The sequence below is a fragment of the Sylvia atricapilla genome, chromosome 12 (assembly GCF_009819655.1).
Source record: "Sylvia atricapilla isolate bSylAtr1 chromosome 12, bSylAtr1.pri, whole genome shotgun sequence".
Lineage (NCBI taxonomy): Eukaryota > Metazoa > Chordata > Aves > Passeriformes > Sylviidae > Sylvia > Sylvia atricapilla.
The window spans coordinates 4158424-4185688 of NC_089151.1; the positions used below are offsets into that span (position 1 = coordinate 4158424).

Sequence of the window (27265 nt, forward strand, 5' to 3'; positions counted from 1 at the left end):
TTAAAGGCCTGATCTAAAAGGTAATTCTAAGGGAATTAATAGTTTGATCACAGTCACTTAATTGCCACCTATGCGCTTGAAAGGTTTGGATCAGATTCTCCATGATAATTTTTAGGTGACTGAAATGCTGATGTTTTACTGATGTAGTTATAGATATTCCCTTGGCAAAATTGTCATTGTTTCTACTTTCTCCTCCTTTTTTCTTTTTTTTTTTTTTAAAAACCCATCTCTGTCATGTTTGAATCTGGTATTCATTTACTTTGCACTTATAAAAGAAATAATTATTCCAGTAAAATACCACCAATTTGTTTCAATATAATCTGTTGCCAAATCGCTGATATTAGGCCAGGAAAGAAAATTTTAAAAGGTAAAAATATACTTCAGGTTAAATTAAAAAAAAAAAAAAAAATCTACAGCAGCAGGCTTCCCTTTTCTTCTTCCACAATTATCTCAAAATCAGGAGCCCTCAGGTTGACTTCTCATATTTTGGGAATTTTTCCTTAAAAGTTTGCAGAGCCCCAGGAAACTTTTATGGCAAAATACAACCTGGCTGTCATTAAGTAAAATTCGTAAAACTCTCAAAACTCTCTCATTCTCTCCAGATACCAAAAAATCAGACCTTCAGTAAATGTAGGGGATGGAAGAGAACAGAGTGAGCAGGGCAGGGAAGTTTCTAGCCTTGGTTTTGGGGTTTAGCTGAACTTCCCAGCACCCTTCAGCTAAATTCAATTTACAGAAGAAAAAAAAAAACAAAAAAAACCAAAAAAAACTTTCCTTGCAAACTCCACCTGTGGGTTAAAATTGAAGTTTTTAGGGCTGGAAGTTTAATTGCAGAACCCCAAACTCTGGCTGCCTCACAGGGGAAGGGCTAAAGGCAGGAAGAAAATGTTGTTTTCATCCCCAGTCCTGACCATTCAGAGCCTTAAGCAAGTTTTACTATTTCCCCCCACAGGAGCAAAAGGAGAAAGTTACCAGCAGCAGATTTATTTTGCAGGTTTGCACCCTGCTAGCCAATCTCTAAATGACTTTTTTTTTTCTTTTTTTCTACCTTGTGGTTGCCCTGTGGTTTGGAACTGATGCACACACGTTTATTAACGTGAAAATAAAAAAGAAAAGAGCAGCTCCAGGAAAGTCTGTCACACCGAGCTGAAAATATTCTGTACGTGTCTTCTTTCCTCAAAGAACATCTTTATATTTAGAAATGAGCTAATTAAGACCATTTGCACCGTTCTGTAGGGAACAGATGGCCAGTTCTTACCTCCTTCTTGGTGAATTCTGGTGCATGGTCATTTTTGTCGTCGATGAGGATGGTGGCAGTGGCTGTTCCTGTCAGTCCAACATCCATCCCACCCATGTCCTTGGCTTCTATAACCAGCTCATACTTTGGGCTTTCCATAGTCTGAAAATTAAAAAAAATATATACCAACAAACAATAAAAACCCAGAAAAGGAAAGGTTAAGAAAAAAACCCCACAAAGGTAACATACTGCTTTTAATTAACATTAAAATAATAAATTAAAAAAAAAAAAAAACACCCAGATTTTATTTGGCCTAATCAAACATAGCAGAGAAACAGATCTGTCATGACAGTTTTACTGAAACACAAGCACAGTTTTCAATGAGATCAGCTGCTACCCTGGAAACCTCATTTGCAATCCAGCATGAAGGTGAATATTGGTAAACAGTACATAATTTATCCTGTTATTTAGGAAGATTAAGAAAGAGGTAAGAAATTAAAATATACTTGCTCTTTAAGAGTAAGCTCTACCTTCAGTGCACCAGTATTTAGCAGCTTGCTTCATCAGTGTTATGATGGGTACATAATTAAATACTAATGTCACAATCTACATATAAATTCACTTTATTAAATCCCATTCATTAGCATTTAGACTGGTAATCTAAGTTTGCTCCACTGCTACAAACAAAAAAGCAGTTTCCAAACGGGGCAGAGACTTCCAGTCATTGCCCAAAGCGAATGTGTGGAGTGACATTAATGATTTATATTGCTGATATCTGATTGCCACATCATGGGGTTTTATCTGGCTGCCCACCTAGTGCAGAACCAGACAACACACAGCAAAATTCAGCTTCATAAAACACAGCCTTCATGTAGGAAAACTCCATTTGTGGTCAGTTCTGGAATGGGAATGTGCCAGCCTGTCATGATAGGACATGAGGTAAAGATGCTTGACTCCAGTCAGGAGGTAAAAGAAATCAGAAGGTTTTATTTACAATTCATTCAGCCCTTTTATAACATATTACACTAAAAGGCACCTTATTGGTCCATAGGGCTGACACCTCTCCATTGGCTGAGTCACAGAAATAGGGAAAACACCTGTTGTCATGAGAAAGGAATATTGTTTGCACAAGGCTGTTTTGGGAAAACGAAAAACTGCTGAAGAGTTTCCCTTGAGAAGAGCTCAGCAATTCCCAGGCTCAGAAAATACCGAGTCCACACCAGCCTTTGGGATTCTGTCCCATCAGGGATGAGAGCAGTGGTGTTTGGAGGCTGGGCCAGGGGTGAGCAGCAGCTCTGCCAGAGGGAGCTGTCCTCAGCGTCAGAACCTGCTCCTCTGGAACCTGTGGGGAATCCTGACATGGATTCCCCTGAGGACTTCATCAGGATGGGGTTTGTGTGGCTGCCTGCCGTGGAACCCTCTGCTCAAAGCCCACGGGAGTGGCAGCAGCACAGGGGACACGGGTGGGGCAGGGCTGCAGCACCTCTGGGGCTGCACGGGGAGAACACTGATTGCCCAGGAATGATTATCCAAACCCTCCTGGAAAATACACCTGGGGCCCACGGGGAAAGCTGCAGTGAAGCCACTGCTTTTGGAACATTCTGGAACCTTTTGGAACCTCTTGGAACTGTGTCTGCAAGAGCTCAGGATTCCAGCTTTCACATCCCTCATCCATGTCTTTATCCAACACTTTCCCAGGGAATTCCAACAGGGACATAGCTCAGCAAAGCAACCCCTTGGGTCACCCAATCTGCAAGTGAATTTTGCATTATATGTTGTCCTGGGCACACCCCAACATCTCATTTTTCAGAGAACATTTGGGAAGGAGATCCCAGCTCCTCAGTGTGTGGATTTTGAAGCATTTTTAGGCCGAGAGAGAAGCAACCACCTCAGCTGCTCATCAGATCAGCTATTATGAAACAATATATTTGCACGTAAAGTCAACAAGTCAAGCCAGAAGATAAATTTTGTTCCAAAAACGTATGGAATGTTAGGAAATCAGATGCCACTGCCACACAGGGGATCCTAAGAAATGTGTTTCCTGAAGTCTTACAACATTATTCCATGAAATTCATCTCAGAAGGCGGCAAACCAAGAACAGGAATTTGATTTATAACATCATAAAAATATAGGCAAAGAAGTATTACTGACAGGTCTGCAACACAAACTCACGCCGTGGAGGGGAACTAAATTTACAGTTTTCATATATTTGTTTCCTAAAGTGCATTAAAACCTGAATGAGGCTTCTCTCCCCTCTCCTAGCTGCAACTTTTTCATTATTTTGATTAGAAAGTCGTTATTGTTATATGGAAAACTTGCAAAGCCATTTATCACTTCATGTTTATAAGCCTCTTTGCTCAGAAAGAAGCCCATTTTTACTCACAAATTGGCCTTTTTCCTTTGAAAACCATCCCATTTTCTATTGAAAGTAAGCTCATTTATACTGGAAATTGTATCTACTGCAGCAGAAATGTCTGTGACAGGAGTCCAATGTTTAAGCTCATGCAAAATGTGAAAAACATCGAATTTTGAGTAGTGTTTCATATAATTATGAATACTTCACACTTCCCTGCTATGCAGCACTTCCTACAACTCCTTCTGACACCAAATATTTGCTTTGTTAGAGGAAGCAGCTGCTAACAGATGCAAACCCTGAGCTGAGCCTTGTTCCCATCAGAGGCTCTCTTTGTAAAGGACCTTTCAGAATCCTCCTGCTCCCAGCCCAGCTGAATCAGGCAGCAGCAGGGGTTGTTTGGAGCAGTGTGATTTACCAAAAAACTGGATTTCTGCAGACAGAGCAGGGCTCCCTGTGCTCCCAGCAGCCTCATTCCACAGGGATGCTGCTGCACAGGGGCTGTGCTGGGGGTCAGGGCTGCTCTGGAAGATCTCATGGTACCTACTCAGCATTTCCTTCTTCTCAGGGCTGAGATCTTTGACCCCAGTGTGGTCTCTGCCTCTTTTTCCTCCCATCTTGTGAGAAATAAGTGCTGCAGGAAGGTGGAGGAGAACATCCTTCTTTCTTCGTCTCCATCCAGCTGCAGGTGAGCAATAAAATGCAGCACCCAAAATTTTCGATGGAGTCCCAAAATTTTCAATGAGGTCCCAAAATTTGTATGATTTTGGGAGCCCACAGAGACTCAGACTTGTCCCACCAAGTCACTAAAGCCAGGCCTGCTCCTGAGTGACCCAAGCAGAGCCTTGCAAAAGCAATCCAATCAATACCACTTGGGTAGTGAGATATTAGCAACAGAAACCAGCCCCAGCTCTCAACAAGTGGGATCAGCAGCTCCAAAGGATAATGGATTATTTTAATAAATGAACATCGAGTCGCTGCTGGTGTGGCTTATTATTTATCAACTGCGACTTTGTGGAGTGTGACACTGTTGAGAGAGTTTGTGTAATTACAGCAGGAGAACTGTTCCTTTCCCCATAAATTTTCCCTTCAGTCACTCAGCCACGGCAGGGGTGACACTGCTGCCTTGTGTGGTTTGCCAAGGAGGTGAGCTGTGTCCTGAGGGCTTCCCTTGAAAGGTCTTCTCCCTGCCATCCCCACCAGAGTTAACATTCCCATCAGATCCCACTCCCTGAATCACAGAATCACAGAATCACTGGGTTGGAAGAGACCTCCAAGATCATCGAGTCCTACCCAGTCCTGACAGTTCAACTAAACCTTGGCACCCAGTGTCACATCCAGCCTTTATTTAAACACAGCCAGGGATGGTGACTCCTCCACCTCTCTGGGAAGACAATTCCAGTATTTTATCACTCTTGCTGTAAAAAAGTTTTCCTGATATCCATCCTGTATTTGGCTTGGTGGAGCTCGAGGCTGTCCTCTGGTTCTGTCAGTGCTGCCTGGAGAAAGAGCCCAACCCCAGCTGAGCACAGCCACCCTTCAGGGGGTTGTAGAGAGTGACAAGGACACCCCTGAGTCTCCTGCTGCCCTGCAGAGCTGGCTCAGCCCCACAGGACAGGGAGAGACCAGCAAAGGCACTTTTTCAGAGTTCAGCTTCCTGCCAAAGCCAGGAGGAACTAATCACAGCCCAGGAAAATGAACGGTGCAGGCACTCAGGGTGGAACGAACCAAGGGAGAGCTTTTGGATGATGCTGAATGAAACCAGATGATGATGGGTTTCTGCTGGGTTTTGATCTCTCAGTGTTACAGATCCAATCAAAAGCTATCAGTGAGTGAAGAGAAGCAAGCCCTGGCTGTCAGTATTTCACAGCAGCAGCAGGAACAGCCCAAGCCTTGAGCTCTAGGGCATCCAAATTCAGCTGGACTTGGCAGCACCATCACTGCAGTAGAACTCAAGATGTAAGGTGGGAACCAGTGGAACTACATGGGTGATGACAGGGAAGGTTTAGGGCCCTTGAAGCTGTGATTCCCTGCACCAGCAGGACTGCAATCACCTTCCTCAGGAAGCTCCCAGCCCAATATTCCTCCAGTGCCCCCCTGCAAGACATCCATGGATTGCATATTTTGGACAGGGCACACTCAGTACCACAGCAGCGAGACTTCATTTAATGCTTCAGTCCTCATAAAACAAGAAAACAAACAAGCAAACAAAACCCCAACACATATAGATATATATATATATTGGGGAGAATAGAAATCCCCAAATTCCCAGAAAGCTGCTGAAATCAAAACAAACTGTGTTTGGGAAGCAAACAACACACAGAACATTCAAAATCCTCACCAGAGTTTTAAGGATCCTTTCCATACTATTTATCAATCAATAAAGAGTTTTCTGACTATTCCATGGATATTTGTATTCCTGTAATGATGCAACACTGCCTCGACTCTTCTGTTTATAATTCTGTTTATAAACCATGTATTCATGTATAATACTGTATCAGGAGTGTGCTGCCATATCGTATTTGGTACTAATGGCTTTATAATATAATGCTAACCAGGAAGAAAAATTCTTCAGATTGAAATAATTTCAGTTGGTGCTAAATAAATGCTTGTGTTCATTTAAGATGATAATTGCATATAATGCATACTGAATATGTCTTATTAAGACATAATCAATGTTCTTGTTGAGTAACAATATCAACATTGAATCTAACATTATCCCGGAGTATGCTTGTCAGGATTTTGACAAATGTAAAATTAAAAAAAAAAAAAAAGTGAAGCAAAGTGACTATTAGCAGCTCTAACAGACATAATGCATTGATAATTATAATATCAGCATTTATTTTAAATGCCAGTTGCTGCTGCTTAAAAAGGGCGATATACACAGAGGCTTTGCATTTACAGCTTGAATTACAGTTTGATGAATAGAAAAACCCAAACTATTTTGTAACATAAATCCTCTTTAGCTCACCAATTTCCAATTTTTTCATATCATAAAGGAAGGTCTGCAGTTTAATCACTGTAATAATGTTCTTCTGTTATGAAGAAAATCAATATCTATTTACTACCCGTGGGAGACGTGGAGTCCAGGGGTATATCTGGAAGCAAAACGAAGACTAAATTCTCTCCTCCAGCAGTAGCCATCAAAAAAAGGAAAGAAGTTGTTCCAAGTGTTTGAGCCAAATTGGTTTCCAGGCCAGAGTTATTTGTTTTCCATCCCGATGAAATCTATGACTATTTAATATATAGGGTGTATAGGATCAAGACTTTAATTCCTTGTAACTTACACATTTATTTTAAATTACACATAAATTTGCCCATTTAATTCTTTATAATGCTGGCCTAACCATAAGGCTTGTGTTTGTTAAGTTTTACATGAAAATACAGGAATTTTAGAGGCATATTTTCAACAGTCTGTGTAAAATGGTAAGTTTTGACTGATGTACAAATTGGAATTTGGATATTGAATTAATATCACTTTTTAGAAGGCTGTACACATTTGCACCTTGGCTGTTATATATATATTAATATAAATAGAATTTATATTAACAGATATAATTTATTATATGTATTATAATTTTATATAATTACATATATTTACAAAATAATATATAACTATAACCATAAATATTAACACCACTTAAGGGAGTTTCCCAACATGGATGATGATATTGATAAGAATTTCTCCTCAGGTAGAGATCACCAACCTCTAGGACAGAACAATGGCAGAAGCTCAGGTTTAGTCTGAGATATTTCCCCTTAAATCACTATTGTTAGTTAGGCTACTACTAAAATTAACCCCATGGAAGAGAGCAAATATTCAGTATTCTAGATAAAAACCTTAATTTTTATAAAAGACAACACCCCTGAAGCTGATGCCTCTGCACTGGTTTTTACCAAGCAAAGATATTTCCCTGCATTACAGAGGGATGTTGATCTGCAACAGCTACTCACTAGATGCTCATGGTTTGGGAAAAAGATCATTTTCCATGGCAGCTGTGCTAGAAGTATAAAGTACTATAATAATTTTTAATAGCTTCAGAGAATAAGAATCACAATGTTCCAAGGAAAGTACTTGCTGTCAAACATACTGAAATCACCCTTTTCTTTTTAAAACACGAGCTGTGTTTCAGCTTTCCTCTTGGACCAATGTATGTAATTTCTTTTTTGGGTTTTTTTTCTTTTTTAGGCAAAAAAATCTGTTGTTGCTCATAATTAAACAGTGCTGCAGAAACCTTTCACTCCAGTGTGAAAGCACCAATTATTATGTAACTTCTTGTGCTGATTTTAGACCACTTAATCACTCCTATTATTCCTCACTCAGAGGTGCCAGGAGCACAAAGGCAACGCTGCTCTCACCCAAACCCTCTGTCAGCAGCAGACAATGGTGCAGTGAGGGTCTGCCCCCAGGAATGGCCGTGATTAGAGAAAACACAGCTCCACTGTGGTCTGTAAATAACCACAGACCCTGCGGAGGGCAAACATTCCCTGCCTGTGTGGGGTCACTGACTGTGCCCTCCTGGGGCTGTAGGAGCACACACAGACAGCCCTGCTGGGACACAGCTCCTCCGGGCTCAGGATCCATGGCAATTCCAGAACTCAGGATCCATGGCAATTCCAGAGCTCACCTTCCATGGGAATTCCAGATTTCACCATCCATGGCAATTCCAGAGCTCACCATCCATGAAAATTCCAGAGCTCATCATCCATGGCAATTCCACAGCTCAGGATCCATGGCAATTCCAGAGCTCACAATCCATGGCAATTTCAGAAGTCACAATCCATGGCAGTTCCAGATCTCCAAATCCATGGCAATCCAGAGCTCAGGATCCATGATAACCCAGCTTGCTGGAGCTCCCCTGCCCTTCCTGCAGCCACAAGATCATTTTGGGAGAGGAGCCATGGAAATCACGACACCCCTTCCCGTGTGCTGCATCAGAACTCCCTGCACATGCAGCACTGAGTATTGTGGTGCTTTAAATGGTTCCTGGCACCACTCCTCCTCCTCACAGACTCCAAACCTACCACTGGTTATACTCCAGTTCTTGGTGCTGGATAGAAACCTCTGTATGTCATCCACATTAATGAATTGTACCCCCTAAAAACCCCAAGGATGGACTAGGTTGCATCATTTCCCTGGTGTTTAACATTTTCCAAAGCTTCATACTGAACCCTGCAGCAATTCTAGAAAGAAAAAAAAAATTCCAAGGGTTTTTTTTTCCATTAAAATCAGAATATAGGGTTGGAGACATTCAGAGTCTGACTGACAAGTGTAGGAGGCACCATTCTCGCCTGTCCTGATTATTACACTTCTAAAAAAATATCACAACTACTGCACAATCTGCCAAGTTATGCCTAATTATGTTTACAAAGGTAACAATTTGGGCAGTGCACATGAGAAGAGCTTTGTCTGGAATAAATAAATGACTGCATCAGGACACCTGGCTGGGTGAGGGAAGGTAAGGAGCACTTCAGCTTTTCAACAGGATTTTCAATTTGGGTGTCTCCACCAACAAAATCTCAAGTGAGCCATCAGGAACACTCAAAATAAGAATTTCCTTCTGTATTACAAATATTTACTTCAACAAAGCTTTTTCTTTTTTTCTTTTTTCCCCCAAATAACTGTGTTACTGTAACAAATGTTCCTTTCAACAAATCAATATATTTCCAGAAAAACCAGTCTCCTGCAACACCCAATCAGCTCTATTTGCACTGTTAATTATATATTTCATTTTAACAGTCACAATTTGCAATTCAAATAATCCACAGGCCAAAAGGTATTTGCTGAAAAAAAAATGGTTAAATAATTTTCAGCTATTAACATATTAGAGCTGTACAATCTGTTTGCAGACAATTTGTGAGGAGAAAGGAGGGCAAAGTTGTTCTAATAAATTATTAGTTGCAAATCATTGAATCATTCCTAGTCCTTGCCTTAGGTAGGAATGAGTTTATTTAAATCGAAAAATATGAAAGTAGAGACAAGTTTCTCCTACGCAGTAACCTCAAATGGCTTTTAGCAGAGACAGGTTTTGAAATATCTCTGTATAAAAATCCCAGTGCCAAGAGAATTCCCTGAGCCTGTGGAGGGTGTAAAGGTCAGATAAAATGGATCAGGACAGAGATGAGCGTTGGGGTTCTGCTGGAACTCTGGGAGAGGAGAAATCAGGAACAGCCCCAAAAGCGTTCAAGCCTGGAAAGATTCTCAGGCTAGAATAACTCAGCACAGCTCCACCACTTTCCAGTACTGTTTCAGCGTTTGGCATGAAGCTTTGGAAGATATCAAGCACCAGGGAAATGATGTAACCTGGTCCATCCTTGGGGTTTTTTGGGGGTACCTTTGGTTCCTGTGTTTTTTGGTGCCGTGATGTTTTGGAAGCAGCCTCTCACCCTGAGTTCTGGTTTGGTTTGGAGACCAACCTATGGGAACCCGCCAGTTTTTCATTCACAAACTGGGCAAGTTAAAGCTTAACAAAAGTGTAAATAAACCTGGGAAGTGCTGCTCAGGACACAGCTCTGGAACTGAGCTTTCCCACTGCTTACACTTTTCACTCCACTTCCCATCACTGAGAGGATGGTAACTGGATTTCCTCCAGCTGAAATTCAGCTGCAGGATTTTCCCTGGGCTTCACCTATTTCTCAGAGTCCCAAAGGCTGTGACACCACAGGAGTGTGGCCCTCACAAGACCAGGATGAACCACCTGAAAGCCTTTGGCAGAGGCTTCTCAAGGAGGTTCTCTATCCTTATCCCCAACCAGCACCTCCACATCCACAACAGCTGAGCATCATTCCCGTGCCCTGTTTACACTGGAGGACATGAACCAGGCTCTTTGTTTTGCAGAAACAAATCAAGATCTTTGCACAGCAGCTGTGAGATAAAACTTTTCCCTGAGTTTCAATTTATAATCATCTAACCCGGTATTTTCTGCCTAAGCAATAAAAGATAATAAGTTTTGTGATACCTCCCTCATGTCAGATTTTTTAGATGATGTGTTATCGAATGAATCGAAATGCGCCTTACTGGGTTAACAACTTAAGTCACATTCTCACAAATTAGGCCCACTTAGATGATATTTCCCTCCTTAAACATTCCAATTCCCCCAAAGGAAAGCAAGGGGATAAAGGTCAGGATGGAAATTGTGTTTCTGCTGTGTAATCTGCTTTGCAAATTTGTATCAGTGGTCAAAATGCCCGGAAAACTCAATTACCGACTTGTTACCACAACCGTCCATCAGCAGGCCCCGGCAGACAGAGGTTATGTCTAAAATTAGCACCCTAATGCAAAAAGCATATTCTATCATTCCAGATGTACAGCCTTTGCTTGATGTTTATATTGTTGAATATTAATGGAAGCACTGTCTATTATTTCAGGCAAATTATCAGGAAGGGAATAGTCCAGTTAAATAGGTGTATTGTCAGTTGGGGCTGGAGGGGAAAAAAAGCCTCTGTGTCTGTTTGAATGCCACATTTCAACGTGGTGTTCTAATCAAAATAGTCATCAAATGTTACTTTTAATCACTATTATCATTTTTCCTTGAACTTCCATTTTTTATGCTAATCTTATTTTAGAGTTTAGTGTTCTATTGCCAGCAATAATTCCAGGTAGCTTTTGAAAGAGAGGACCCTGCTGAGAGTGTAATGGATCAGTAAATGATACCAGCTTTGCTTGTGGACAAAAACAATTCTGGTGGCTGTATTTACATTCTCATTGGGTTGTACCTGCGGAATATAAATTGGCCTAATTCTAAATCATCCAAGGGAAAATGATGCAAAATGGATTTCAATTACACTATTTCTGTTTTACCAAAAAGCTTATCGCACTATGGGGTGAAAAAACCAACCCCTCTGTAAGATTTGTGTTCTGATGAAAGACGTAACAATGGAATTTTACATTTAAAATTTCTCCAGTCAATTTCATTCTTTTCTTTCTTACTCCTACGCATCTTTTTATCATTTCCTTTCATGATAAAAAAAAAAAAAATTAAATACCTTTTTTTGGAAGTCCTGCCTTTTCTGCTTCAGTTAAAAAGTTCTCTTTTTGCTAGACTTTCACAACCTTACTTTTATTTTCTAAGAGCATCTGCCAACCAAAAAGCTCCTCAGCATCATCTTTAAGTCAGGCTTTGTCTTCTTGCAACCAAACCAACTTTTGTAGGTAATTCTCACTTTCAGACTTAGCCTGTCACTGCCTCATGCAGATTTTATATGGCAGTACAGTTTCTTCTGTGAAACAATAATTTACATGACAGAAAATACGGGACAGGTTGCTCAGATGAGAAGAAATAATACTGCAGTGTAAACTCGGCTTCCCTGCTGTGCTCGTGCTACTCAATGTCAGGAGTTTCTGGAGGCCTGGTGCTCTATGAAGTGGTTTTATTCACAACTTCCCTTTAGGAGAACTCCCAAGGAGTTGGAAAGTAAAACAAACTCTTGCTAATGAGCAGAATTAAGAAAGCAATGAAGATAAGAGTTAATGACTGAGAGAAATCCACTGGTTTCGTGTGAAAGGAGGACAAACCTCAATTAAGGGAAAAAACATGTAGCACCATGAGGCAGAGGGGAGGTGAATGCAAGAGTGGGATATGAGAGGGGCTGAGCAGAGGTCAGGGAACTACAATGGAGAGAGCTCAGAAAGAGTTTTGCAAACTCCAAGGCCCATTTCCAGGCAGTTCACGTGGACTAAAAGCAGCAAAGCCAACAAAGGGGAGAACGGTATGGGAGGCACTGGTAGCAGGAGGAGAAGTGGGAGGAAAGAAAAGCTGAGCCCTTTGAAGGGCTGGGAAGAGACATCCACGACGTTGTTATAAAAGCACTGTTCAAAGGCAGGGAGAGCTGAGCTGTGGATCTGAGCAGTGATTCCATACCCAGCCCATCCCTGGAAGCCCTGTGCCTCGGGGGCAGCTTTCAGCATCACAGCCCTGTCCTGCTCCCCTCATTCCTTGCCCTCAAAGTGGAGGATTTGGATTATGCTGGGGCGTGGAGTGGTCTTTTAATGCTCCATTAAGAAGATAAGATAAAAGACAAGGGAAAATACAAGTTCTTTACATTCTTGAGTTGTATTGATTTACTTGCTTATTGGAAATCACTAGTTTGTATCTAGCTATCATGAAGGTCTTTTAAAATCTGGGTATTGAAAAGTTTCAAAAATGGTACTATATAATCAAAATATTATTCATTACTTCACATGCATCATCTAGAAGACAGAAGCCCACTTATGACCAGCATTAGTATATGTTATTGTCCATTTTAACACTACTCCATCATCTACCTGACCACCATTTGAAATCTCTAACTGCAGTTTGGGTGCCCCAGCTCTGCCAAATCCACGTCCAGCTGTTCTGGAGAGGGAAGTGTGCAGTCCCTGCTGGCTGCTGGGTGCCCGAAGGGATCCACAGATCCCTGAATTCCCAGCATGGCCTTTGAGAGTGGCACACACAGAGCTGCAGCACACACAAATTCAGAGTGTTTGGATAAGCAAGCCTGGCCACCAGCAGGACAAGAGCTTTGAAAGAAATTGGGTTAAAATCCTGCCCCTTTAGATACATGTAGACAAATAGAATTTTGTATTGCTGGCAGCTCCTAAAGATCTGCAATCAAACCAAATAAATGGCTGAGGCACCCTCTCAGTTTATTCCCTGTGTCTGGAATGTGCTCCTGTGAAAGCTGAAATGTGCATTTCATTTTCTCCAACAGGACATTTGATACTGACCTCAAGCAGCCCCAGATCTAATTCCTCCTATTTCTGCAGGCCACAGAAGGTTTTGTGACGTTCTGGAATGTCCTGCAACCTTTACTGAGCCCAAGGAACTTTTATTCACGTAATTAATTTATATGCACAAACCAACACTGAGCTGCAGGATCAGGTTCATGTGCTGGAACTGCTCCAAAACACTTCTGCAAAATGGGAATCAAAGCAGGCCCAGCAACCGTAGATCTAATGGGATTTAAATAGAATTAATACTGAATACTAAAAATTATGGTGTGTAATCATAGTGACAATTCAAGCTTAACAAGAGTGGCACAGTAATGAATGAATTAAAAGCAATACACTTTCCCACTCTCAATAGAAGTGTTTGAAACTATGCTTTAATACAAATCCACTGTTTGAACTGAGATTAACAAATATTAGTCTCATTATAAATTTTAATATTATTTGCATAAACTTCATTGAGAGAGAAAGAAAAGGAAGAAAGAAATTTCAATTTCACAAGAAAACTGGAAAATTGAATTCTCTTAAAAGCCTATCTTAAAAGTCACTTTAAGTTAAACAGATATCCAGAGGCAGGAAATGCTGAGTTAACACTACAACAAATTGGAAGGGAGGCTACAAGTGAAACAATTAGCTTAATAAGCAGATGGAGGAGATGCTTCTAAAATTACTGCCTTTGTCAAATGTTCAGCATCTTAAGCCTGGTGAGATGCTGTTTATCAAAGCAGGAATGCAATTTCTGGTGAAAATGTGAAATAAAATTGATATTATTAGAGAGACAATGTCTTAGAGCAGGACTGTGGTACCCAACAGAAAGTAAAGCAGAATAAAAAGAAATCAGCACCTAGGTTTTTGGTCTCAGATTTGGAGGCTGGCGACAGATAATCAAGAAGAATTCACTTATATTCCAGTCCCTCTCCTCAAGCTTTGCTTTCTCTGTATCTACCCTTGTTTCAAAAATATTATTTGCCTAAAAATGTGGTGTTTTTCTTGTGAAGGAGGATCTACAAAGGACTCAAAATATGATGAGTTTGGACTCCACTGATTTCCCTGGGCCTGAGGTTTTGACTTGGGTCTAGGCCAGGGTAGGGAAAATGGATTTATAATATCCATGGAGTTTATCAGACACATTACTTTTCCCAAGTGATTCCAATTCCAGCTGGTGAAGAGCAGCATCAAACAGCACCCATTTGGGAGGTCATTCAGCTCATTCATCATCTGGAGTATTCCCCTGAACCCTCCCTAGAGAGATAACCAGCACCTCGTTATTTGGGCCATTATGGAAATTTTCCCTTACAACACACTTAGGCAAGGAGCACTTTAAAGGAAAATGTCACAGCACCAGGAAAGGAAAATATGCAGCTTTTAAAGTGCCTCAAAACAGTGGCAAATTACAAAGCATTCTTTGATTATTCCTGGCAGATTGAAGGATTATGTTGAATTTAATCAATGTTTTTCAGACATGGTTGGTTGGGTCCACAGAACCCAAGCCTTTTAACCAGAATTTTATAAAAATGAGACATTCCTCCATCAATATTGAGCCCAGACAATTGATCCCTCTGCTGGAGAGAATATAATGTCTCCAAAACCAGCCCTACATTAAAAAAGCATCACATCCTGCCCTTAAAGTTTATTTACAGATGCTCTGTTTAGCAAAGGTCAACATACTTGTTCCTGACAGCATCCAGAACTTCTCCCTGCAGGGATCAAAGCAAATATTATGGGACCTTTGACTGGCATGGAACTGCTGGAACTTTTACCAGCAATTCCCCAAACGACTGGTTAATGATAAAAACATCTCTGAATATAATTCTGTCCTCAAAGGGGCCTGTTGGAATGTGCAAAGGGGATTGGGCCAGGAGGGCTTCAGTTCCACTTGCAAGGATAAATCCAGCAGGTGCCCACTTTGTACGTGCTGTTGGTATCCAGTGACTCAGGAATTCACAAGCTGCTCTTCCATTTGATGCCTTACGTTTTATCTTTCCTGTATTCCAGGTTCTGTGGTGCCCAGGGGTGCAGCTCTGAGCTCACAGTCAGTGTCACTCAGCTCTGCACACAGCAGGGACACAAAACAAATCCTTCTCCTGTTGCACACCAAGGACAACTTTCAGCCCAAAAGCACAAACAAGGGTGGGCTGGAGGGAGGAACAAGAAGGATGGGACCTCACAGCCTGGAGCTGGAATTGGACAATTAAACCCAATATGCAAATGGACCAAAACTTATCAAAGTGTTAAACCTCATGACCATTTGTCCATTTTGTGACCATTTTGGGTCCACCTTGGGTGTAGCCCTGGCCAGGCTCTTGTCCTGCCCAAGGTGTACCCTAAAGGCCAAAATTTTAATAAATAACTACTTTATTCTCCAGCTCTGTCCAGTCTCTGTTCCAGCTCAGCCTTCCCAAGGCATCACATTCACTCCTTTCTCCACACAGATAAGCTACCAGGAAATGCAATTTGATTAGAAAATGAGATCTCTAGGTAACAGGTGGAACAGGGATGGGAGAAAAGCTACACAGAAATCCACACTTACAGTGAAGGGTTCTGCAATAACTCCCACATCAGCAGTTGTATGAATTCATGCCAATAAACATGTTTAGGAAATAACGGTTTAGGTTAAGTAACTTGAAAAATCCCAAAGCTTTTATCCTCAAAAGTGCCTTTTTTAGCAGGCACTAATCCTTCCACTTTCCCCCAAGCCTTGCATGACAGCAAGGCTCCTGCTATCAAAGGACACACTATTTAAATCTGACAGTGTTTCTCTTGCTGTGCGAGCCATCAGTTTAGTGTTGCATCAGGGCACCCAGAAGTAATGAAATGTGTCTTTACATGCAGATCCTGATGTGTGCCACAAACACCCATCAGCTGGCTGCAGCACCACCCCACGGGCAGGTTAATTGATACAGTGATGGATGGCATGACCCCGGGTCGTGCTGAAAATCATTACAGCCACAAACAGATTGAGAGCCTTCCAGTTCCTCATCTGGAGCTCTGAGCACTTCCTCTCTTTTAGATATAAATGACAAGATCAAGACTCCCTTCCTGTTTGTATAACGACCTGCACAAGTCCCTTGCTGGCTGATGCACGTGTCCCTCCTGTTCCAATCCCAATCCCCACTTTGCCTGGCTGGCTGCAAACCTGCACCTGCAAGGTCGTGTTTCCCACAGATCCAACACCACAGGCAAAGAAAACAGTCATGTCTTACGTTTTATCTTTCCTGTATTCCAGGTTCTGTGGTGCCCAGGGCTCAGCTCTGAGCTCACAGTCAGTGTCACTCAGCTCTGCACAGAGCAGGGACACAAAACAAATCCTTCTCCTGCTGCACACCAAGGACAACTTTCAGCCCAAAAGCACAAATAGGGTGGGTGAAGGGAGGAGCAAGAAGGATGAGACCTCACAGCCTGGAGCTGGAAATGGACAATTAAACCCCAATATGCAAATGGACCAAAACTTATCAAAGTGTGAGACCTCATGACCTTTTGTCCATTTTGTGACCATTTTGGGTCCACCTTGGGTGTAGCCCTGGCCAGGCTCTTGTCCTGCCCAAGGTGTAGCCTTTCAATAAATATCTACTTTATCCTCTGTCTCTGTCCAGTCTCTGTTCCAGGTCAGCCTTCCCAAGGCATCAATAGGATGTCTTCTACTTGTTTCTGCTGGCACGGCTTCTGTGTTTCCAGTGGTTTTCTTGTTTGAATATTTTCATTTTCACTAAGTGTTTCAGTAAAATGAAGAGTTTAATTACCTCAGGAGGCAGCAGGGGTGGCAGGGATTCAGATGAGGTCAGCTTGTAACTGAGGGACTCTAACTGGATCATTTGCCTGACAATTTTATAGGCAATGAGCTTTCTAATAAGATATTTGCATTTCTAGTTTGGTTCGGGTGTATCTCTGCCTATTAGGGCTTCTGAGGAAACAGCATCCACGTGTTTATTTTCCTGAGACTAGCTTTAAAAGCCCTCTAAGCCTCAAGGAAGTTTGTTTCTACCATTTAATTGCTATTTTGTGTTTGTTGCAACAGGGCTCTTTGATGCTCACACAAAGGTTGAGGCATAACTGCTCAGATGCAGTTTTTTTACCTGGAGAAGATCTGAGCTTCACTTGGGAAAACAATAAGAAAAATAAAATCAAATTTCATTATTAACTTGCCCTAAATTTCTCGATGGCCAAGCAACACACAGCTATTCCCCGAAGAGGCAATAAAAATATTCTAATATTAAAGAGATCATCACACACACTTAGAAAATAATCTGTGTGTTTTCAACCTTTGAAGGCCTGAGGAAAGACCTCTGTTATTCATGCTGCTGTAAGCTCTGTGTACCTTCCAATTCTTTATATAGAAAGCTTAATGGCCGTGGATTATTTGCCTCATTGGTTATGGTGCTTGGAAATAAAGCAATGGGAAATATTCATTATAATGCTCCCTTGTATTGAACTTCCACTTGGCTGAAGTATTAAAACAAGCTGCAAGGAAAATTAAACCTCAGGAAAAAAATGGCAGGTTTATTTATGAACGTGAGAGACAAACTAACAGCTGTATTGCTCTTGGTTTGCTGTGGTTATACTGTCAGAGCTCTCTGCTCTGGGCTTACTGTCTATCCAACAGCTTTTTGTTCTCTCCTATTACTAGGTGGCAGCCTAAGAACAGGAACTGGGGCCATATGGGAGGTGAGATTATAAAAAAAGCAACACAGCAACAACAACCAAGCCAGCAAATGACAATGAATGAATAAGAAAAATTCATTGTCATATTCAGTGTTTCAAGAAGAATCATTTATGTTGTCAAATTTGAAGGTCTTAATAATTACGAAATCCAAACCAGACTGACCAAAGAGTAATCTGAGAAAAAGATATTAATGGAACAAAAGTTTTGACTGAAGCCTACTGAAGCGAAAATTTACCTATAATTTCTTCATTATAAATTATGACAGATGCTTTTTGAGAAACTTCTGCAATATATTTTGACCAAGCCAATATCAAAATGTCATCTCAAATGGTACAGAAATATTCATTCATATTATTTTATTGTGACTAAAGATCAGAGATTTATCAGTTGATTATGGTTTGCTGAGTGGAATCGATAACATCAAACAGGCAGAATGATCCCTACAAGCTTTAAATTATGCTTAGCTGAGAAGTTAAATACAGGCTTTAAATGAATGCATGGGAAAAGTGTACTCTGGATATTGCTGGATATTGACAATTTATTAGCTGAATATTCACTAATTACCTTTTTTGACATCCTAATGACCATCGCTTTCTGCTGTCAATAAGCTGTGGCTATAATCCCAAAATGCTGCTGTAGGTCAACACTGAACTAAATCCACATCACTCAGTAAAAGTTGTGAGTTACTCTGCAAAAACTGGAATTCCTTAAGCCCTGGTTAGTGCATTTGATGACTGTCTCATTAATAACAGAGCAAAAACGCTTCAGGGATTTATGGTGGCAAGAACTGATGATTAAATCCTTTTTTAGATTTAAGGGTGGCATGAAAGTGCCATCAGAGATCCAGGAAGAGAGATAGGGGTTTCGTCTTGCTTGCTTCTTCCTGAAGATAAGGTGACTTCTTTCCCAGCACTTTTACATTTCATCTCTAAAGTGAATTAATATTTTTAAAGGCCAAGCTTGTGGTTTCATTTTTCACTTTGACAGGTTCTGAAATGCAGATAAATTTGATATCATACGGAATACTTCTCTTGTTTTAGTTTAGTCATCTTTTGTTCTAATGCCACAGAACAGGCCACTGACTTTTCAAATGACCCTGTAAAAACACAAGATCAGAAAACAAAGCTGTTCCTGTCCAGCTGGGAAATCACCTTCTCATCTTGAGGAAGCTACTTTTTGTTCTTATTTTTTTTCCCTTTTCCAGCAGTTTCTTTTTAATCTATCCTAGCAAGGGGTTGAACAACAAAAGATCTCTTTGAAGAATCCTGTTGAGATTTATAATAGTGAAAATCCTTAGCGCTGAAGTTCAAAGGTGACACAGCAACAAACTGCTTCTCCCACCTGTGCCCTTTCATTTTCCTACTTGGTAATTATTTTGGAGACATTTGCAATGCTTAAAGGAACCACCAAACACCAAGATGTAAATAATTACAATAGGTAAATAGAGATGCCTGTAGAGAAAACTGCAAAGTGAAGAGAGGGATCACAGGGGTTATAGGAATAACCAATGTCCTTATGTACATCAGGCCGCAGGAGATGGCAAACACTCCCTAGAGAACAGATTTGCTATTTTGAGGAGAATATTGTTTTATTTGCCAGGGAAAAAGATACCTTGCTTTCACTTTTGGGAAAGAGCTGGCACTTTTAGAAACAGCTCTGCCTCCCAGCTGCCTGGATCACCCTGGTGTGCCCAGGGGAAGAGCTGATCAAATCCCAGCCTGTTGAGGTATTGAACTTCCACTTGTTTTTGCAGAGCTGCAGGTAAAGTCTCTTTTACAAAGAAAAGAAAAATTTGTTTACTAGAAACTTGTCTGTATAATGCATGCAGAAGTGCAAAGGAGGTGTCAGCAGAGTTTATCTAACACATGCATTACAGCATTAGCATGAGTGTGCTGACTATGCAGAAGATATAATTTCTTGGTCTAGAAACTTGCTCTAAGTGCTGCAATTTTGATTTTTAAATTAGCTATTAAATTATAATATGTGGTTTACTAAACAGTAATTAAAATCTAATTTTTATTAATGCTGTGAATATTAATCCATCCCAGGTTCATTTGTTTTATATAATTCTTATAAAGCAATGCATCGCTGCTCTTCTGAAATATTTTTTTTTTTGTGTAGCATTTCATCCAAGAGGGACTGGAAAAGGTCCCTGTATGCATCCAACAGTTCTCAGTGTGATTTATTTTTGAGAAACTAACACCATATGGGCTCTCACAGCATCCACTGTAATGGTATTGGGCACTGGCTTATTTTTCTGTGCTGTTTTGTAGACTCTGAGGACATGAGGTGAATACAAAACCTGCCTGGAAGGTATCAAAGTGATGGAGCGCTAGTCAGGAGAAGAGAAAACTTCTCCAAGTGATGATTGACTAGGGATGTGTTTTCCTGCAGACATTTTACGCTGGATAATGAAGCCGTAATATGAGCATAGATTATTCTGTGTCTTCATTAGAAATTTAAACAAGCTGTAAGAGCACCGAGGATAGACCCCAACGTGCACAGCAGAGCTCAGGGGGTGATTTATTATCATCTTCAACAGAAGCAGAATTGGACTTGACACGGCAAACTTTGATTCACCTGCATCAAGACAACTGCATGTCACTAATTCCAGCACGAGGTAACGCCCAGAATACAAATTACTGTTGGAACAGTGTTTACCAACTGCTTCAATTGGTTCTAAAGCAACAGGCGAGTCATGACAAGATGGAAATTAATTTAAAAAAAAAAATCAAAAACAATTTCCGGCCAGTATCCGATGTAACAATTGCAAAGTCATTCAGTTGCATTGCACAGCTAAACGGCTAAAATTTTATCTTACTTGATTAAACAGAAAACACAAATCAGATGGTACAAGACACAACACTGAAAAATTTATGTAGCAGCAGGAGAAAAATGAAGCACGGAGTATTTAAATGTTTCCCCAGGTCACAGAGCAAATTTGTGTCAGCAAATGATTCTAGAATCCTCACTCCCAGGACAAAGCTGTAATTGCAAATCTGTGCATCTTGGAACAGTGTCTGATTCCTAATACAGAACAGCTTTTGATTTAGCAAAGACATTCAGTCCTTTGCCCTGCCCTGTGCAGGGAATAAACCGAGGCATGGACAGATTTCTGTTTGGAAAGAGGAGGATGAGAAAGAAAAGAGCTTTTTAAAGAAATGTCATGTATTTACTCCAGTGACCACACAGCTCAAACAGTGACCTGAAATCCCTTTCAGCCATGGGGACCTTTGCAGCTGCAGCTGAACTTTGTGCTGGGAACAGAGAGCTGCAAACCCAGGAAAGACTCAGTGGGCACAGGGATCACACAACTGGCCAGGGCCAACCACTGCCATCAAGGTAGAGCAGAAACTTGTTTGGGTTTGCTTTTTATTCCTCTTTCAAAGCTCTTGTGCAATGAAGGGCTCTTTGGCTTGGATTAGTAACAGTGATCTCATCCCTTGGCAGTGGCAATAAATGAACAGGCAGTTCCCAATAATGAACAATTTCTGACTGAAACTGATGGAAAAGTCTGTGCTGACTTTTGTGGCAGCTCAGATGCTGCTCCCCAGTTCATGCAGGACTGAGTGCTTCGGACTGGAACTGGTTTTAAAGACCTTACTCTTTGATTCTGTCAACCACCACTAAATAATGAGTAACAGATTTCACAGAATGGTTTGGGCTGGAGGGGATCCTAAAGATCATCAATTTCCAACTCCTCTGCTGTGGGTAAGGAACCTTCCACTAGGCCAGGCTGCACCAAGAACCTGGCCTTGAACACTTCCATAGTTTCTCTGGGCAATAAAGAAGTTTTCCTCCCTTCCTCTTGGGAGGAAAAAAATCCCATATTTGTACACAAGTCAAGCACTAAGAATTAAATAGGTTCACAAAATATACTAAAATATAAGTGAAAATATCAAACTTAAGTGCTTTATGTTTTAAAAATGGTATTTCCTTTCAGATTGGTGTGTCTGAATTTCAAAACCTGCTACGTCAGTTTGATCTCCTTCTCCTATTTTCTTGCCTTCTACCCGAGCTCAGTAATATCTGTCACTGCCTCTTCTGGTAACAAATCCCTCTGTTTTAATTTCTCTTAATTTATTCACTTTTTAAAAGGGCACAATAAACAATAATGGCCATTGAAAGACCAAAACTGAGGATAATGAAAAATCCAGTCAGCAGCAGCACTAACTGCAGTCTATTATTAACCTAATGATGTGAGACTGTTTAAATATGATAAAGCTCTTGTTAGGAGTTAAAGCTAAGACTAAATAAATATAAAGCCTGCCTCATTTAGATCATTTGGTCTGTCATTTCATTGAAGTTAAGTGAGAAATAAATTAAATATTTTATGATCTGTGCTGTCAGGAATTCCTTAACGTTCCAGACAACCATGCCCTCCTCACTCTGCAAACACAAATCTGGAGCTGCACTCATCAGACCAGCCATATTATATTTATCATTAGGGGCAAAGGGATAAGTTCAATTTCAGTAACATCTGCACACAGGGGAAACATCTTAGCACAGCACAGGCAGCCAGAATGATGAATTTTTTATGTCCCACCAACAAACACTTTGCACAAGAACTGAGCATCAACCTGCCCCTGAACTGCTTTGGCTTGTGCAGCCTCCAAGGCACAACCTCACCCTGAGTATTGATCCTGGGCTGGATATTGCTCCTGTCTCTGCTGTTGCTATTTTTGGGAAGAAGCGTTTTTCTGCTCTGATGGCTCTGAGTCCCCAACACACCCCAAGGCACATCCAGCAGCAGCAAATCCAGCAGGACCAGGGATGGCAGAGTGGAAAAGGGAGCAGAGGGAGCAAAGGGATGTTGGTTGGTGTCCTGTCATGACCAGGGCCCTGTTGGATTGTCAGCACAGATAATTAATGCCATCTCACTCATGTGCTGAGGCAGCCTCACTGATTCCAGTCCCATCAACAACCTGCTCAATGATGCTGCAGCTCAATCTCTGCTCCTCCTCAGCTGGCTTTTTGGCCAGAATGTTGTCATCCACCCACAGAAATTCTGCTCTCTCTTTTTTTTTTTTTTTTTTTTTTTTTTTTTTTTAATTTGTTCTCTGTCTTGTCTTTCTAAATATATTTGAGTCATGAGGCCTTACAACAGGTAACTGAACCCATTGTATTTGAATGTACAAAAAAGTGCTCAAGAAAAACCAAAGCAGCTCAGCTAAAAGCTTCTCCACCCCTCTCTACAGGCACAGGGCTCATCTCCCAGGTCTGTTGGATAATGCAGGTTTGTCTCAGGCTGTCCTGACTGATTAACTTGCCAGCAAAATAAACCTGAGGTTATTATTGCCATCATTCCCCGCACACAACTCCCACTCTGGCCCTGTTGATTACCTGCACTCAGTCAGGAGGTGTCACTTGCCATCCCTGGTGGCTCAGTGGTCACCACATCACCTGCAGCTGCTCTGGGCACTTTGTCCTCTCAGGGGCTGTCAGTCACTCCCTTACTGCCTTATGCATTTAGAATGTATTGATAAAAGTAATCTGCTGCAATATAAAAAAAACCTTTTTTTTTTTTTTAATCCAGAAAAGGAAAATGAGTGGAAAAATGAAGATTGTTTTTATAAGTTGATATTTACCCACTCTAACAGCAGATGTTGTGGTCAGGTTAGCTTCTGTTCTGGATTATTATTTATTATCCCTTGGCTTTTAAATGGGTGTGTGTGTAAATCCCTTGAATATAAAGCATGAATGAAAACATTTATTGCTACAAGGATGAGACTGACTGAATACCCAGGGCATCCAGAACTTGTGAGAAATTATAACATCTCCAGGAAGAGGAGAATGGTCGAAGCAAAAGGTGCTTTTTCTCTCTTTCTTGTTTCTCTTCCTGTTAATAAGAAGTTAATAAAACTTAATTCTTTGTTTTCTAGGAGTTCTCTTTAAAGAATAGAGGTTAGAACTAAGTGCAAAGAGGGGAGTCTCTTAAAAATGTGGCAAAAGAAGATAGAAGGAAAAAAAATTAAAAGATAAACAGATATTGCAAAGGAGTTTGAGCAATTGCACAGATGTACCAGAGAGTTCTCCCAGTCACCAAAAGCACAAGAGGAGCCCTGGCAGCCCTCTGTGCACTTTAACTGCTCTATTTCTGTGCTTACAAGCAGCTGCTCTGCACATCAGCCCCAACACCTCTCTGAGGACAAGCCATCAACCTCCCCCCAGTGCTTCGAGGGACTGACTTCCCCACCCAGACAATCCTGCCAGGCTGAAAGCAATCACAAATAAATTATTTTAGTGGAAAACAATCTAAATCTGAAGGCTGCCATGCAGAAAAGAGTGTGTGTGTGAGAGATCACAGGGGGGACAAAGACTTCAAACTAGTGCATTAACTTCCTGAACTTCCTATCACTTACTCTTATGTCCCTCTCTATTTAAATGATTTCCTATTGAATTGCTCAGCAGTGCCTCCCCATTACAGTCTGCATATGTATAGACACAGCAGGTGGTTTAAAAATAGCTGCAAGTGTCTTGGGAAAAAAAATAATAAAAAAAAAAAAATCCCTGGAACGTATTAGGCTGGTTAGGGAGAATTTTAATGGCACCTACAGCAATTTACAGTTGACAAATTTTTATGTTTCCGCCGCGCAGGAAATCCCAAAATGAATTATCTTGTTTATCACTGGGAAAAGGACAGTAATGAAACATGCTAATTTGGGGAGGAAAATTAAATTGCAGCCAAGGCAGTGTTCAAACAGGTGCCATCCGAATCCCATTTGTTCCACCTTGGACTAAGATCCTGCAGTATTAAAGGCAGAGAGGTGTCCCACGTTCACCCAAAGGGATGTGAGCAAGCTCTGCACTGTTGTGCTGCTGCAAAAGGCTTCAGCCTGCCTGCATTACATCTCAGGAGGCTTTGCAAATTACACGGTGAAGGGATTTTCTCCATGGGATGTTAAGGAATAGCTGCATCACCAAATAAAAAGCAGCACATTCCCCAAACTCGGCTTAAATTGGATCCCTTCAAATACTTGTGTGGTAACGACAGTGACCTCTTCCTAAAATGCATTTTATGGCAGAAAGTGGAACACAAAACAAAGCAAATTAAAGCAAACAAGCAAACAAACCCCCTGAGCATTCTCTAAAGCTAATTTCTATTCTCACAGCACTATTAATGCTCTTTTGGAAGATGCACTATTTGCTCTCAGTCCTGACTCAAACGTATTTCCACACACTCTACAATTTTACTTCCAAGGCCTTTGATTAGGAACTCCCAGGTTTAATTCCGAGGAATTGTAGTATTAAAGTATCCGATGAGGAGGTGATGTGTCACTCTGTGGAGACACAGTTATTGCTTTGGATCTGCAGTCTCTCCTGTGGCCACCCACCATCATTTCTAATTATCACTTCAAATCACACAAAGCACATCCCCTGCTACGCACAGAAGGCAGGTGGGTGAGTGGAAATCTATTATAAAAACAGGGGCCTCCAGGGAAGGAGAATTACACTGGGCCATTTTTCTTGGTTTTTAGAAAGTAGACCTGTTAGCTACAGTCATTGTCCTGGAACAACTTTAGGGTCATCCCTAGGACAGGAAGGTCCTCCCAGCAAGAGGTGGTGGCTACAGCACAGAGAGAAGGTGATGTGTGTTTCAAAGCAGTAAAAAAAAAAAAAAGTAGAAAACCAGCAATTACTCCAGGGTGACAAACAGGATAAAATGCCTCCAGGACAAATCAGTTGTATTTCTGTGAAGAGATCCTGCAAATATGTGGAGACTATGATGGCTCACAAAGCACTTCTTGAGTTGGGAATGAGGACCTTGGTATCCACAGGATGGAGCAGAGTTTGGTTTGGCAGAAGGGTGAACACATTTGTTAGAGCTGAGCTGGGAAATTAGAGAATACAAGGTAATTCTGGTTAAGGAACAAGCAGAAAGTTCTGTGTCAGGATGTACTACTGCCCATTCTACCCCAATTTATTAGCTCTCATTCAGCATAAACAGCAAACTTTTCCTGCTCCACAGCCACATGAGGTAAAACTCAGAGTATCAGGGAAGGTGTTTCAGCATTCCCTTTCCACATCCTTTTCATTTTCCCTCACAGCCTGGTCTCCCAGAGTGCTGCATCCTCTGTGCCTCCTGCTGAGAAAACCCAGGCTCTCACCCCTACCTGTAATTCCCAATGGCTTTGCTTTTCCTACGCTCAAAATAACTCCTTACAAGGAGGATTAAGGAGTTTTTATCTCATGTTCATAGAGGCCTGTGATATTTTGGTCTCCTGGTCCAAGACTGAAAGTTTTTCTGGGAATAAAAATGTCCCAAATGGGGAAGAATTCCCTGTGACAGGGTCCAGTGAAGACATGGCAACAGCAGCTGCACCAAAAGCTGCTCCAGATGTGCCTCTCTGACATGATGGAGATTTAAAGTGCACAAGAGGATTTTTGGTAGCCATCAAAATGCCTTCTGAAGGAGTCTCCCATGGCTCAGCTGGACTCATTAGCTGGGATAAAGGAGCTCTGCTGGTGCCTTTGAGTTGCTCAGAACACACATTTGAGTCTTGCACGTCTGGCTGGGATGGAGCAGCCAAGCCCCCTGCAGCAGGGGGTCTGCAAAGCTTTCTTGGAGTAACAATAGCGAGCATCACACACAGAACTGAGGTGGTTTAAATCTCACATTGCTCTTAGTTAATTTGTATTTTATATATATGTATCTAAAAGCCTCATCACAGAAGTGCCAGACTGCTTTTTTGTCTTGCCTGAAATGTTGGAGTAGCACAATAAAAAGAAACTGCATGGATCTTTTATGTAATCAAAGCTATTCCCCCACGTCACCCAGAAGGGTAAGACACCCATTTCTCAGTAAAGACATAGGAGGACACACAAAGAACTCTCTCAGTTGTAGACATGATAACAGTGAGGTCAGGAGGATGCTATATTTTTACCAGACTGTTACAAAACCAGGCTTTTAATGTACAAGTTTTATACAAAAGAGAAAAGGGAGGCAGATGGTGAGCAGGAAAGAAGGAACAAATACAGCATTCTACTTTTTATGGGTTAGGGATGGGAAGAGCCTAAGAAAAATAAGGCTATTTCAGTGTGTCTTTGAAAATCCTAGTCCCAGTTCCTCCACTCTCTTTTAAGGGTAAGATTAAAATGCCAAGACTTCATAGGTGGGAAGCAAAAAACCTCCCCCCAAAAAAACCTTCCCCACCCCCCAAAAAAAGCACCCACAAATAAAAAAGAAAGATATGCTTGTCATTTCAGAGAATTTCTATTGGACTCTGAAGGGAAAAACCACCAAACAAAACCCAGGAGACTGCTCTGGAAAACCAACTGCATCCATCACAGTGGATTTGGGTAGGGAAG

General features: G+C 41.2%; 1 protein-coding gene across 3 annotated transcripts in view; it reads right to left on the reverse strand.

Moving 5' to 3' along the window:
- CDH13 (cadherin 13) overlaps positions 1 to 27265 on the reverse strand; it is a 444776-nt gene that overhangs the window by 82250 nt on the left and 335261 nt on the right. For all 3 annotated transcript variants that reach the window (XM_066327533.1, XM_066327534.1, XM_066327532.1), the window contains one exon: positions 1259 to 1399. In XM_066327533.1, coding sequence (XP_066183630.1) covers positions 1259 to 1399 — 141 coding nt within the window. The remainder of the gene's footprint in view (positions 1 to 1258; positions 1400 to 27265) is intronic.